This window comes from Chenopodium album, chromosome 25 (assembly GCF_948465745.1).
Source record: "Chenopodium album chromosome 25, dcCheAlbu1.1, whole genome shotgun sequence".
NCBI classification, from domain to species: domain Eukaryota; kingdom Viridiplantae; phylum Streptophyta; class Magnoliopsida; order Caryophyllales; family Amaranthaceae; genus Chenopodium; species Chenopodium album.
Window position 1 is genome coordinate 4,213,285 of NC_137858.1, and position 15,915 is coordinate 4,229,199.

Consider the following 15,915-nt stretch of genomic DNA (forward strand, 5'->3'; position numbering starts at 1 on the left):
AGGCCGGGCTTAGTGTGATCAACTCTACTGTCTCATATTATAACGCCTTTTTTTTTGTTAAATTAATATATAATGCCTCTTTTTATTTAAGATTGTACTATTTGACATTATTATTACCATCTTTTTGATGAGTTGTCATTTTTTTTTTTTAACATCGATTTTCAACATTTTCTTTCAATCTCTCCAATTATTTTTGATAGAGTATAAAAATCGTCAAGAGAGGGGAAGTGTTTAATTTGCAAGCCCCGACAAAGATTCGTCTCTGCTTACATTTTACGACTATAAGACACTGATACTAGTATATGAATTGAAAGCCTCATGGTTCAACATTTTAGGGAATAAAAACAACTTTACTTTTTATTAAGATTGGGAATAGCAAAATTTAAGAAAAAAAGAGTTTGGAATAGGTAGTACCAAGTTGCTATTAGTTGTTAATAGGTAGTACCAAGTAGCTATTAAGATTGGTTCAACATTTTCAGTTCAGTTTAGTTCAGCAGAGTTCAGTTCAGTTCAGCTCAGTTCAGTTCAGTTCAGCTCCTAATTTCCTTCTCTTATAAAATATTCATTTCAGTTCAGTTCAGTTCAGTTTAGCTGAGTTCAGTTCAGTTCAGTTCAGCTGAGTTCAGTTCAGTTCAGTTGAGTTCAGTCAATGAGAACAGGCCCTAAGTTGTTAGATGTGAAAATATATAATTAAGATATAAGTGTTCGGTAAATTAACGGTTGACTAGTTCGTTGTTAAATACAAAATTAATATTTTTTTCCCTAAAACTATAGATTAAATTTTTCCAATAGCTACCTCGCTCTAACTTTAATAACTAATATTTCGAATTTTTTATAATTGCTGCCTCCATCACTAAATACAACTTCAGCAACTACGAGCCTGTTCTCTTCAGCTTAATTTCAATCCACTTCAGTTCAATTTAGTTCAGTTCAGTTCAGTTCCTAATTTCCTTCTCTCATAAACAATTCATTTCAGTTCAATAAATGAGAACATGTTCTACATTGTTAAACACTCATATTTTTTTTATTAAGTAACGGTTTAACCGTTTAACCAAATCAAACTACTAAAAGCTACTGCTGAACACGCCGAAAATCTTTAGTAGTAATTAGAAAAGTGGAAATGAATACGGAGTAAAAAAAGATAAACTAATCAGTTGGAGAAGGACAAAATAATAACTTAGTTTGAATACGTCCTAAACAAATACTTATAAAACTTTCTACTTTATAAGTGTGGTAGTACTCGTAATATAAATACAGGTAAACTATTAATTATTAAGACAAACTTAGGAAAAAAAAAAAAAAAAGACAAATTCATACTCTAACATGTATAATTTTGAACAATCTATAATGCCATTATAAAGGAAATTTTGTCTAGAACTACTCTAAAGATAAGGTCATTTGTGAACAACTATCCTTTTTTTTTTTTTTTTAATTATTATTTGTTAAGAACTACCCAGAAGTTAAAAAAAAGTTTGGGTAGCACTACCCATTAACATTTTCCGTCCAACAAAATGTTAATGGGGCCCACTTTTTCACTTTTCCTACTTAATCAACTCCCCTAATACCTTCTCTCTCCTCCCTATTAACTTCCTATAAACCTTAGAAATCTAAACCCCTAAATTTAGACATCCTACCAATTACAATGGCCAATTAGTAATTAAAATGCAATTGAATTCAATCTGAAAGTCAATATAACCAGAACCTAGAACTCAATTGAATCCCTAAACCCTAAAAATCAAAACCCCCAAAATTTTTGAACCCATAAACCCTAATCCTAATCACTAACTTACACCCTAATTATGTTAATTGTGTTCAATTAAAACTTGTAATCAAATACAACAAACAATGAATTATAAGGAAAGTGTGAAACATTACTTGAATAATTGAGAATTTGTGTTCAATTGATTGAGTATGTTCTCTTGGATTTTTTGAGTGAGTATGGAGGAGAAGTTAATTAGGGAGGAGAGATAAGGTAATTAGGGGAGTTCATTAACCGGAAAAGTAAAAAGTGGGCACAATAACGTCTTAATTGGACGGAAAACTTTAATGGGTAGTGCTACCCAAACGTTTTGTAGCTTTCAAGTAAATCTAAACAAATTTTTTAAAAAAATGGGTAGTTGTACTGTTTACAAATGATCCTATCTTTAGGGTAGTTCTGGACAAAATTTTCTAATACAAAAGGTAAGTCAAGGTGTTTATAACGATGTTGTTATTTCATGTATTACCTACGTTAATTTTTAGTTGTAGTGAAAAATTGTGTCTCATATAAAAGAGCATCCACATCCATTAGGCTCTCCATAATTTCTCGCTCCTCACCTTATTAGTCTACATTACTTTTCACTAACTATATCACATACCCCTTTCATTTCACAATTCCATACATACATTTATTAACCTCCCCATTTACTTTCTCTCTCATATTTTCCATACCCCGCCACCCTTTCTTCCTCCTACATTCCATACCCCAATAATATTAACAAAATAATTTATAGCGTAAAATGGGACCACTTTACTTTTAAGAGGGTTCCAATATTATAAACCTTCATAAATTAAAGTGATGGATGAGGATCCAATATCAATGGTGAGAAAGTCCCCACTTTTACTTTTTGTCAAATAGGGAGCTAAATTTCTAACCAACATAAATGCTCAGCCAATTGACCAAATTGGTACATAGAAAACACCCTTAGTGACAATTTGGTAAAAAATTAACTCCGGCGACAATTTGGTAAAAAACTTAACCCTAAGCGACAATTTGGTAAATAAAATTATCTCAGGCGACATTTAACCCAAAATGTATGTACAAAAATTTTCAATAAATTACCCGCAAACACTTAATTTAGGGTCTGTCCACATTTACTTTTTTTTTTTTTTTTTTTTTTGAAGGAAGCCTGTTCACATTTACTTAATTTCAGTTCAGTTTAGCTTCTAATTTCCCTCTCTCATAAAATATTCATTTCAGCTCAATTCAGCTCCAATCAGTTTAGTTCAGCTTAGTTCAGTTAATGTGAACAGACCCTTAGTTTGTTTTTTGTGGTTTTTTACCAACCTTTTTTTATGGAAATAACAATTTCAAGAAAAATAACATGTTAAGTATCATTTTTCACTTAAGCTTATACCCCCTATTAACGAAATGTTTTTAAAAAGGGGTAGGAAATAAATTTGGTATCGGGATTTAGCAAAATAAAAAGAATGTGAAATAGTAATTCAAAATTTTTAAAAGGAAAAATAAATTTAAAAATACGGAAATAAATTTAATTATGATTTTCAAAGAGCTTGTCGGAAAAAAAGAAAATAGATTTTTGGTGTAAATGTCGCCAGAGTTTATTGTTTTTACCAAATTGTTGCATATAATTAGGTTTTTTACCAAATTATCACCGGAGTAAGTTTTTTTTATCAAATTGTCACTATGGATGCTTTTTATTTACCAATTTGGTCAGTTGGCCAGAGATACTGTGATGGGCCTCTTCCCACGTGTTTTTTTAAAAGCCTTTTTTGCCATCAGTAGAGTAGGGTTGTGAACTTCAATCATTAAGTAAAAAATTAATAGAAAAAAATTCCGATAACTTTAACAGTTGTTGACTTGTTGTAAAGGTATTCATTACATTTTGATTGTATTTCGAATGCACATGTTTAGTTAAGAAAATTAAAAAATTAGAAAAGTGCTCCAAAAATCTAAATAAGAATCCAACCTAACACCATGAGAATCGGTTGAAAATTCAGTTTGTGGTGCTTGTCAAATTATGATGAGGATCAGATTCACGATTTTTCATTACCTTTTTTAAATCAGAGAATTCGACTGTTGGCAGTATTTTTCAAGACAGTTTTGTAAACGGAATTCAATTTTAAGTGTTGTAATCGTAGCATTATCAATCACTTTAATCATTTAGTGTTAAAAATACCTCACTATCTTTAAATTTTTTACTTAGGGTCTGTTCTCATTGACTGAATTCAGCTGAACTGAACTAAATATTTTATAAGAGAAGGAAATTAAGAGATAAGCTGAACTGAATTGAACTAAACTGAACTGAACGGAAATGAATTTCAACGTAAGAGAACAGGGCCTTACACTATCTCGCGTATTCTTTTTATCTTTCTCTTATATATAACCATGTACTACATTAACTAATTGATCGAATTTATTGTTGGTTATATACTTATATTGGGTAAAATAGCCCCCCTTTGCAGTTTCAAACTTTGTACTGGCTGATATTTGTTGGGTTAATCTCCCCAAATCACACAATTAAGGGTTCGTTTGGCATCGTTGTGGTTTTCTGTTTTTTGGTTTTTTGTTTTTTAAAAGTTTATTATATATGTCACATAATGAAACAAAAATTATATAGACTTATTAAAATCATGATAATTTTGAAAACTGACAACAGAATAGTGGAACCTTTTTCTTGTTTTCTGTTTTTGTTTTTTGGTTTTCAAAAAAAACAGAAAACTGAAAACCAAAAATGATGCCAAACAAGCCCTAAGTAAGTATTATTAGTAGTATTAATAATGATGGTGTGAGAAAAATGAAAAAAAAAGGTGAATGCATGTAGTTGTAGTTGGACGGTGGAATAGTAGTAGTAATAGTAACTTTAGTGGACTTAAAAGTCCAACTTGACAGAGAGCTTATAAGCTTATTAACTTTGCTTCTTAGCATTTACTCCCAAGTAGGTGGGAATTGCTTGAAGCTTGCTAGGGAAGTTGATTTGGCTTTTGCTATATATTTTGTAGCATATTGCCCTGTGAAGGAGGTGTGTGAGAAGATAGGCCACCAAAGTGAGATACTAGCAAGAAAGTAAGCAGCAAAATACCTCTAAGAGAAGGAGAGTAAAAGCTGTAGTAGTGACGGAGAGACATATACAATGTTAGTGTGAGGGGTATTTTAGGATTAGTATAAGTACTAACGTTAAAGGGTACTTAGTGTAGACTATTCTAAAATACATTATATCTAATATTGTAATTGTAGTAGTGGTCATTGTACTTCCGATATTATTGCTAGTAAAGTTGTTTTCGTCCGTGGAGATCCGGACCGTGGTTTTTCCCCTTATTGAGAAGGGGTTTTCCACGTAAAAATCTTGTGTGTTGTTTATCTTGTTGTTCCATATTTTATTATTCTTCCGATATTGTGTTAATCTGTTGCTCCGTTCCCATCAATATTTGCTCAGATTAATAATATCGTTCTTCGCTTTGTACAATATATATATACTTGTATTAAAATTCAAATTCCCTCCTCTTTTTATTCTTAACTTTCTCATATTTTGATAATGGCATATGTTAGGATATTATTAGCTTTGTCATTTTTAAATTCCCTCTTTTTGATATATATATATAAGGGAGGGATCCGGTGAGAATAGGTCCATATGTGAGAATTCATACTTATATGAAAACTGATCTAAATTTTAGAACATTTAAGTTAAAATGTAGAACATGCGAATTAAAATTTAGAACATGTGACTCAAATTAAAATTTTGAACATATGAGTAATAATTTTGAACATTTGTTTGAGTAATATGTTTAGAACATCTGATTTAAGAATTAGAACAGGTGATTAAAAATTTTATAAAATTTGTTTTATGAAATTTTAGATATATGAGTAAAATTTAGAACATCTGATTTAAGATTATGATCATGTGAATAAAAATTTAGAACAAATTGATGTAGAATATAGAAAGTGTGAGTAAAGAGTTTAGAACATATGAGTTAAAAAAAATAGAACATACGCTTTAAAATCTGGAACATATAATTAAAAATCATTGAACACACGTTTTAAAATTTAGAGCATATAAGTTAAAATTTGGAACAAGTTATTTAAAATTTATGACATCAAACTTAACTAATTCATGGTTTAGAACATGTGAGTACTAAATTAGAACATTTGATTTAATTTAGAACACCTAAGGAAAAATTTAGAATATACGAGTAAAAATTTAGAACATAAAGAGTGTTCTCACATAAGAAAAATTCTCACGAGAGCCTTCCCCTATATATATATAAAACTTTCATTCAATTGATTGGTTGTTTTTATTTAGTATTTTAGTTTAAACTTTTCAACATATTGGACTATACATCTTTGTTCTTGACTCATTAGATTTTGGCATATTAATATTGTTACAAACTAATGATATAAATCATTTTGGTGTAATGCTCACATCACGTGCATAGAAAAGTTAGCATTTATATACTAGTATAAGCTTAAATAGTTTCATAAATAAATTATTGTACTCCATAATACAACAATTTCATCCCAAAAGAAAATAAAACAATTTCTTCAAAAGTACTGTATTACATTTCACCCCAAAAAAATACTTCCTCCGTTTTCTTTTACTTGCAACACACCTTTTAAGCACGCAGTTTTAGGAGATGATTAGTGAGGGTAAACGAGCGATTTTATCAATATAATTTTTACACGAAAATTAGAATAGGGTTAAGTATCATTTGTAAAAATTATAATGAAAAATTTGTCCGTTTACATTACATAAACCCGACCTCAAAACACGTGCCACAATGCTGTGTTGCAAGTAAAAGAAAACGGAGGAAGTATAATTTAATTCTTTAATGATGGCAGCAGGAACATCTGTAGCAGTGGGCTGCAGCGGCAGCAGCAGCAGTATTAGTTATAGCGACAGGAGTGGCAGCAGCATTATTAATTCGTTATAGCGACAGCAACATTAACATGCAGTAGATGTAGCAGAGCTCATGTCAAGTGCATACCTCAACTTGTCCAAGGTTCATCAAAGGAAAAAAAAATCACATACTACCTCCGTTACATATTAATTGCAACGATTTTATGTCAAATCGTTGCAAATAATATGTAACGGAGGTAGTATATTAGTAACTCCAAATCTAGCAACTTGCAGAAGATACTTAGAACGCTATAATGAAAAACACACATTGACTATATGCTAATAAATGCAATCATAGGCACTTAGATAGTAGTCACAACTGTAATAGATCGATATTAAGGCATTTAAGGCGATTTCGTAAATATATTGTCAATATTTTGCTGATAAGTTGCCTAGATGTCAATTTTGCCACATCAGATCAATGAAGGTATGTGCACATAAAATTCTGTATGGGATTCTTCTCCTGCTTTTCCTTCCTCATTCTTTATCCAAACTATTTTAGTTTCTAAAACTCCTCACAAATCAAAAGGCTATCGAATAATGTGCGAATGTTATACTGTACAAATGTCACAACTTAATATTCTACTAGTGCATTGACCCATATTTGTCAACTTTTTAGCCAATATTGGAGTACATGTGTTCTACTGTTCTACATTGCCAAAGACCAAAGTAGTGCCCAATTCATCAAGTTTTGGCCTTATCTAGTCCAAATTTTTAATCATTTACACCACCATTTAGACATTTAGTCATTTGATTAAAGTTGAGCTTGTTATGTAAAATTTGGGTAAATGAATGTATCTCAATGCTTCTACAGTTCTACCACTTGTGCTAGAACAATTAACCTATCTTGTATCATGATTGAATTGGTAATCAAATTATGCTTCAATTAGCTAATTACCAAAACTTTAACACACTTCACTAGCCTTTATAGCATAATCATCTTACATAAATCAAACACCAACATTGAGCCAAGCAACAAAATAAGGGGCAAGCAAAGCTCACTCACAACCAATAATTGATAATTAAAGAAAATCAAACCAAGTAGTCTTAAAGAAGAGCCAATCTAATTTGCCAACTACAGTATCATTTATACTTCCCCCGTTTCTTTTTAGTTGACACGTTTTATAGTCATGTTTGCCAATGCACAAATCAAAATGTTAATATCTTTAGTTACCAATAAGTAAAAATTATAAAACATTGATATTTTAAAAATACATATTGTGACGAATCTAACAAGATCCCACATGACTATATTTTTCATTAAGTATAAATCACAAAACATGGTCAAAGGGGAGTGTGTGAATAGTGATAATAGTGATAATTATAAAACATTAGTCAAAACGTGTCAACTAATAAAAAAAACGGAGGTGAAAACGGAGGTAGTATAATTTCACCCCAAAAATGGGAAAACCATTACAAAATCAAAACTCAATAAAAAAATAGAAATTTCTAAAACAATCATACAGTAAAATTGAAAGAAAAATGTGAAAGCTAACCTTGCAACGAGAAAGCTAAGAAGGCTAGTCAATGGAGAATCCAGAGCAGAGAACTCGGACAATGGAGGGAAGAAGAGTAGAAGGGTGCTGTTTAATCAACAACGAACTCATCACCACCAGCAGCGCCCATCATCGAGAATCTTCCAGAAAAATGAACATCTAACTCAAATTAGTTATTTCATCACAGGTATTCTATCTGTTTCGTATTCTATCTGTTTCTTAGCTCGATTGCATATTAATTGCAACGTTTTTATATTTAAAAAGGGCTCATTATTATTTTATAATTTCTTTCTCCTACTAACTCTATTTTCACAAATATATTATTATTATCTCTCTTTCCTACTAACATATTTATACTACTCTTTTAATATTTTTCTTTCCTGCAAACAATATAATATTAAAAAAAAAGAATTCTCTTTTGGGCCCATTTTATAAATTTTCTTAAACTTTATGAACACCCTTATATTGCCATTGATACAAAGCGGGTGAAATAGATATCTAAATTTTAGCCTGATTTAAATTTGGTCTGAGAAAGTGGATTTGGAGTTTTGGACACACTAATGACACTATGGATATTTTGCTTAAAATAGCGAATCTGTCCACATTTTTTGGGCCCAAAATGTGCAAACTTTGTTGGCCGCTAGGCTTGTCCATAATCAACTCTACTTGGTAGTAGTTGCCTATTTGGTACTTGGTACCACAGATGATAATTTTGACTTTTGAGAAAATGACAAGGAAAAAAAAAAAAAAAAAAAAAAAAACTTTGACTCTATATCAAAGCAACAATAAAAGAGCAAAAAACAAGAAGCAATAGTAAATGAGTAGAATTAAAAAAAAAAAAAAAAAAAAGGCAGTTATGTATTCAAAAATTTTGAAACTCAAAATGATTTTTTAAAAGTAAATAGCCAAAATAAACACTAAAGATGACACGTGTTATTTCTTCATGAAGTTTTTCTCCTCTTAAACTATTTTTTCTATTTTATTTATTTATTTATTTATTTTTTATTTATTTTTTTTGCCAATTTCATATGTATATGTAATCATATATATCTATCTTAATCTATATATGTTATCATGTAAGACAAATCTTCAAGATTTTTATGGTATTTAGCAAGGCCGTCTTATACAAATTGAGGGCCCTGTGCTTTCTTCATTACAATGTTTTACAATAATGTTTTAGAGTTTAACATATCAGTAAATCGGTAATTGTAAAACGAAAATGATATAAACATAAGTTTTTCTAAATAGAGGATTTCATGGCATATGATCATATACTATGTAATTATGTAAGTGATATACAAGTAAGACATAAGTACTGTCATATGTTTTATATTGTAATGAAAAAAAATCATCAAGCTAACAATTTTTTTTCGATAAATTATGCGAAAAATGGCAAAAGATACATGATAATTTTTTTTTATATTTTATTAGATAGAAAGAGTGAAAACAATTACGGTAGAAATGAAGGAAAAAGATAGAAAAATGAGAGTGCATTAGCCAAAAAAAAAAAAGGTTGTTTGCTTTAAGGTTCAAACCTCACAACCAAGTGTAACAAAACAACTATGTCTATCTATTCCACCACTAAGGGCATGTTCATATTTACTGAACTGAACTGAACTGATTGGAGCTGAACTGAACTGATTGGAACTGAACTGAACTGAATTGAGCTGAAATGAATATTTTATGTGAGAGGGAAATTAAGAGCTGAACTGAACTGAACTGATTGGAACTGAACTGAACTGAACTGAACTGAAATTAAGTAAATGTGAACAGGCCCTAAGCCATCAAGATAGTCTATTCAATATTTGCTACAAAGTTATTGTTATACAATGTATTACAATTTGGGGCCCTTGAAATATAATGGGCCATTGGGGCCCTGTGCTGAGGACCGGCTTGCACAGGGCCTTAGCCGGCCTTGGTATTTAGTAGGAAAATAAATTAATAAAATATCTCAACTTCAAATACGCAGGCAGAATTTGGTTATGGAAAATTGAATAATTTTAGAAAATAGATAACGATAAATTCATGAATAGAAAATACTCCGTACTACTTAATATCATATCGGAGTTTATAAATATAACCTAAAGACTAATTTTAAGATAATTACTTTATTTAAATTTAACACTTGTTTTATGTTACAATATGATTATGTATCTATGTGTGGTTTAATCTACATATGTGCAATCACTAAATTTAAAGTAAAGTGATATAGTCATTGGAAGGAATACTATTTGCGCGACAATTTTAACTTCATTGTAACTTCAAATTTATTGTTACAAAAATGTAGATCGATTATTGAACTCTACGACATATACAATATTTAGATGTAGAAGAATTCCTCTATCAATATAATTTTTAGAGCACCACAATCTTGGGTTAAGTCAATAATTTTAGGCAACAATTAGCTACCTATATACGCTACGAAAATACGTTTTTCCCTCTTAATAACTAAAATAATTTTTAACAAGAGGGGACATTAACTTAATTATATAGTAAGGGGTATGTAATTGCAAAGCATGAAAAAGACATAATAATATTTGACTAAAAATGTTTTACAAATTCATTTAGCATATGTGTGGTCATGCTCTAATACATTCAAATGGGCGGTGTAAACCATAAAAATTTAACACCATTAATTAGGAGGAGTTGAACAATTTTGGTCCACTCTTAGTACGAAGTATAAATCCTTGACAAACTAACTTTTAATTTGTCATCGAGCTACATTTGACTGATATTAGTTATACATATACATATACATATACATATTATATACTATCAACTTGAAGATGTTGAACTAACTAATTAATTAGGTGAATTTAGAAGGAAATTAAAATCTAAGTCATGGTTTGAACTTGAAGTAGTATTGTTGGTAGATTGTAGTGGTGTAGACTGATTTAGATGATCAAGTCCAAGTTCATTTTCCAAGTATACTAACCACCACCAACTTCCATCACCTTGCTTTACATTTTCATTCTTGTTGTCATTCTCGTATATTATTGGTGTGTCAACATCTTTGAATTCGACTTCATTATTGTCTCCATGTAACAAGTCCCATAAGTCCAAGTTAGGCTCATAAGGAATTTCAATTAGCTCGTCTAGTGAATTATTATTGTCGATGTTCTTGCCCACACACGCGCTTGTTTCATCCTTAGTAGGGTGCTCCACATTTTGATGGTCCGAACATGAGGCTTGTGAGTTAGAAGAGGTAGATGATGAGCTTGAATACTCGATTGTGTCGTTGTTTGTGACAGTTTGTTGCGTGAACACTTGTTTATAGCAATATTGGTTGTCGCTTCCATCAATAGTAATTTCATTAGGAGTATTTGTCGAGGATGATGCGTTACATGATGTTGGAGAATCATAGCTAGAACGTTTCTCTTTGAGGCGTTTCTTTAAGTGAGTGTTCCATACATTTTTTATCTCATTGTCAGTTCTTCCTGGAAAATGAGATGCTATCTTCGACCATCTGAATAATATAAACATCAATAATCATTTAGAAATAAATTCAGATTAGCATGCAATTCTCACGAAAAATGGTTCAAATTATGGATTGATTTGAATAATTACTTGTTTCCTAGCGCTTCATGTAGCTTAATTATGACTTCTTCTTCTTGGAGAGTGAAATCACCGCGCTTTAGATCTGGTCGAAGGTAATTAACCCATCTTAAACGACAACTTTTTCCACATCGCGCTAATCCTAAAAAACAAACATGAGATGATTATCATTTATGGCATATTATTATTATTAGACAAGCAAACTAGTTAACTTAAATGAGATGATTACAGAATCAATTACTTTTAAAACTATCATAACAACATTAATGAAATTAGGTCCAACTCATACTCTTTATTTTATGCTTAGGATGTCATTAATTGAATGATTAACTAATTAATTAGTATGTGGAAGAGTTATTTTCTATATTAGTTTGGGTGGGGAAATCACTCAACAACCTTGACAAAGACCTTAGGGTTGGAATGTTTTACTCCACCACTTAAAATGTATTGCTTCGTAAATTTCTTTGACTTCGTTTACCTATAAAAGTATTTGTCCCTTTGAAGACAATCATTTTATTGGTTGGTTAAGTTCTTTGACTAAGTGACCAAGCAACTTATCATCAACCCACCACCATAAATTTATTATTATAAGGCCGGTTCTCACGTGTGAAAAAAAATTTAATTGACTACATATTAATTTTGTGAGAGATATTTTACGGCAATAAAAAGTAGAAAGAATCAAAATAAATATGATCACTACTTAAGTAGTATTATTTTGAAAAACAGATCTTCTTTGTTTCAAGTCAAATGTACCCTATCCCGCCTTTAATTCTTATTTGAAGTAATGGCAAAGACTAAATGCATATGTACGATATGTCACATGTTCGAATTTGTAATGCACGCATGTTCGTCTTGTAACTCATTTGAAATGAACGAGTGTTTATATTCGAACTCTTACTTTATTTTTATTCTTTTTTAATAATGATTAGATCGATAAAAATAGGACTTCTATACTATACATAAAATTTTGTTCATAAATCTCAGAATTATATACTTACTGGGGTGGCTAATGTGCATGATAAGCGTGCCATAGCTAGTAATGTCCGGGAAGTTATTTCGTTTTGGCCTTATGTCACAATTATAGATATTTTAGGGGTATAAATGTTCACACACTATTCTTAAGAGCTAAAAAAAGAGGCAATTAACATTATTAAATGTTTGCATACTATTAATAAGAGTATCTTAAACTTTTTAAAGGTAAAGGTATACATAATATTAGCATTATTATGTAACAAGCTAAGATATTGGACATGTACAATATATATTTTTAAATATATATCAACATTAATTATTATTTTTTATTATAAATAAATAGGGATATAAAATTATAAATGGAAAATTTCAAAATGAAATTAAAAAATGATAAGTCATAAGAGTAGTGCATAAAAAGACTAACTGTAAAATAAATGCAATAATATATAGACATGTTAAATAACTAATTATCTATTTATCTTTCTCCCCTACACCCTAGCTAATAGAATATATATACCTTACCTTTATAATTAGAAATAGACAAATCACAATGTCATATTTCCTCCGTTTTCTTATACTTGCAACAGTTTGACTTTTACACTATTCATGTATTTCACTTTGACTAGCTTTGACGATTTATAGCTAAGAAAAATAAAGTCATGTGTGATCTTGTTAGATTCGTCTCGTTTTATACTATTTTAATATCTAACGTTTATAATTTTTACATATTGCTAATCAAAGATATAAACGATTGTAATAATGCGTTGGCAAGCGTGAAAAGAGAAGTGTTGCAAGTAAAAAAAACAGAGGAAGTAGTTTGTAGACAAATTCAACTTTCTTAAAAGTCTATCATTATTTCATTACAGGATACACTGTTTGGAGTATTTATTATGATCATGATTCATGTCACAAATAATTTAATAAGAACATCATTAAATTATAAGTACATATACAAAATTAATACTACGTAATTTTCTAGCTTAGTGTATGTATACTGTATCTATTTTCCTTTTAAATTAAGATAATGTACTACGTATTCCGATTTATAGTTAATTATAAGGTTTTGAAATGCGACATAACTGAGAATCTGAGACACACTACTTCTATATTATATATTCATGCGTTAATATACTGTAAAGCATTGAGCAAAAAGTCAATAAAAGTAACTTTAAAACATACGAAGTATGATATAATGATTGGTATTAATTATAATCTAAGATTCTATGGTAAATTAATCATTCTAAAGATCTGAATTATCATTACGAGAAGTTTTTGATTTCCAAAATGACAAAAAAATGATCGCCAAGATAATAATCGCCAAGATTTGATGAATCTAAGACAATATTTTAGTTATGATGATGTTTCATAATCATAAACTTCACTAATTGTTCATATATATTGTGACATCCCCTTCTCCTTACCTGATGTATGTATGAAAAATTAATCATTTAAGCTTTGGTAATCGGCCTTTAAAAAAATTTAAATTTTGTAATCTACTAAGGAGTATTGCTTGATTGTTAGCTTTTGAAGATGATCATATTGTAACAAAGCAATTACAATCACGTACAAATGCTATTGTCATTTGTTTGTCACACCATGCACTATTTTATGTCTTAAAATCTACTTGTATTAAACCAATTCATAAAATTCAATAAAAAGAGAATGATTGAGAAGAAAAAAAACCTGCAAGTTTAGGAAGAGCTCGCCAATTATTATGACCATGTTTCTGAATGAAGGAGATGAGCTTAAAATCCTCGGCTTGAGACCACGGTCCCTTTTTTACACCCGCTTTGTCACAACACGGCTTTCTTCCTTTACCCATATGAATTATGAAACCCTAGCCTTAAATTTTATTGTTTCCTAAATAACAATTTTAACTATTTATTATTGTACCAAAAATTAATGAAAGAGTAATATACTATTTTATTTGTTTATTGTTGAAAGAGTGGAATATGTGGATTAAGTAGGAAGTGATGAGAAAAATGATGTGCAAGTATTTATAGGGGGAAGAAGAGTGAGAGAAGATGATGGCATAATATGCATTTGCTTACGGCTAACGTAGTAGTAACATTATTCACTCTTACCAAACTTTTTGGACTTTACATACTTTTCCTTTGAATTTATGTTATTTTAACTTTTTTGTTATTTAATTAGAGGGTAACTATTAGTCCATTTTAATTAGACTATTGGTGATCAATTATTTGATTAATTAATTATTGGTATGATACGTAATGATTTTCTTAATTGAAACTTTATTTTAGATATACAGGCGAGGTTAGTAGTTTACTACTTCATCATCTGCAAGTTGTTCTTACGTCATGCTTATCAAAATTGATGTGTGTGCTGATGTAAATGTAGATGAAAATAAGTTATTACAGTAGCACTAGATTTTAATTTTTCTTTTCAAAGGATTTTGCCATTTTGATTATTGTGGCCGATAACCTAAGGAGTAATGGGGTACGGATCATAAGTTTCTCCCGTTTCAATATAATTACACCATTTTTAGATAATACATTCTTTAAGAAAGGGAAAAGAAAATTTTAAAGAACAATATTATCTTTTTGTCATGTGTACTTCGTATCTACCAAATAAGAAAATGATACAATTATATCATGTTTAAATTACTAGGTATTAATTATTCACAAATTTTTGTATGCGGCTGGCCACATGGTGCGGCAGGGGTTACTTATATGGTATTACTATAGGTGTTACTTGTTTCTGGGGTTACTTGTATGGGTGTTACTGGTTTTGTCTGGGGTTACTTGTAGGTGTTACCTGTATTCTGGGGTTACTTGTATGGGTGTTACCGGTTTTGGTAAGGGGTTACTTGTAGGTATTACTTGTATTATGGGGTTACTTGTATAAGTGTTACTAATTTTGGTCAGGGGTTACTTGTAGGGTGTTATTGGTTTGGTACGAGATTTTGATCTGGGGTTACCCAACCCATTCAAGTGTTCCATACAAGTAACCCCAGAATACAAGTAACTCCAGAATTGAAACAAGTAACCCAGAATACAATTTTTTTTCTTCAAGAGTTACTTGTACGATGTTACTGGTTTTGGTCAGGGGTTACTTGTAGGGTGTTACTGATTTTGGTTGGGGTTACTTGTAGGGTGTTACTGGTTTGGTATAGGGCATACGTACAAGCAACCCTTGAACAAGTAACCTTGAATAAGTAACTCATACAAGTAACCCATGCATACAAGTAACCCTTAAATAAGCTAGTAACTCATATAAGTAACCCTTGAATAATTAATCATACAAATAACTCTTGAATT

At 30.3% G+C, this 15,915-nt stretch overlaps 1 protein-coding gene and 1 long non-coding RNA gene across 2 annotated transcripts; both read right to left on the bottom strand.

The window, feature by feature from the left end:
- Window positions 1–6,404: 6,404 nt before the first annotated feature.
- Window positions 6,405–8,396, bottom strand: LOC145613147 (uncharacterized). Its single transcript, XR_014106876.1, has 2 exons — window positions 8,111–8,396; window positions 6,405–6,578 (listed from the first exon to the last, which is right to left on the bottom strand). It is a non-coding gene; the product is annotated as an uncharacterized LOC145613147 (long non-coding RNA).
- Window positions 8,397–10,691: 2,295 nt separating this feature from the next.
- LOC145614862 (transcription factor MYB58-like) lies at window positions 10,692–14,555 on the bottom strand. The gene is made up of 3 exons (XM_081669926.1): window positions 14,321–14,555; window positions 11,678–11,807; window positions 10,692–11,576 (listed from the first exon to the last, which is right to left on the bottom strand). Exons 1-3 carry the CDS (start codon window positions 14,457–14,459, stop codon window positions 10,913–10,915), a joined length of 933 nt encoding a protein of 310 aa, XP_081526052.1. The 5' UTR covers window positions 14,460–14,555; the 3' UTR covers window positions 10,692–10,912.
- Between the last annotated feature and the right edge of the window lie 1,360 nt (window positions 14,556–15,915).

What these genes read in the sequence shown, in the direction of transcription:
- LOC145614862 (XM_081669926.1), bottom strand. Translation starts at nt 14,459, where the DNA reads ATGGGTAAAGGAAGAAAGCCGTGTTGTGACAAAGCGGGTGTAAAAAAG. An exon ending in AGCTCTTCCTAAACTTGCAG is followed by an intron (nt 11,808 to 14,320) that starts GTTTTTTTTCTT and finishes TTTGTTTTTTAG; the next exon opens with GATTAGCGCGATGTGGAAAA. An exon ending in CATGAAGCGCTAGGAAACAA is followed by an intron (nt 11,577 to 11,677) that starts GTAATTATTCAA and finishes TATATTATTCAG; the next exon opens with ATGGTCGAAGATAGCATCTC.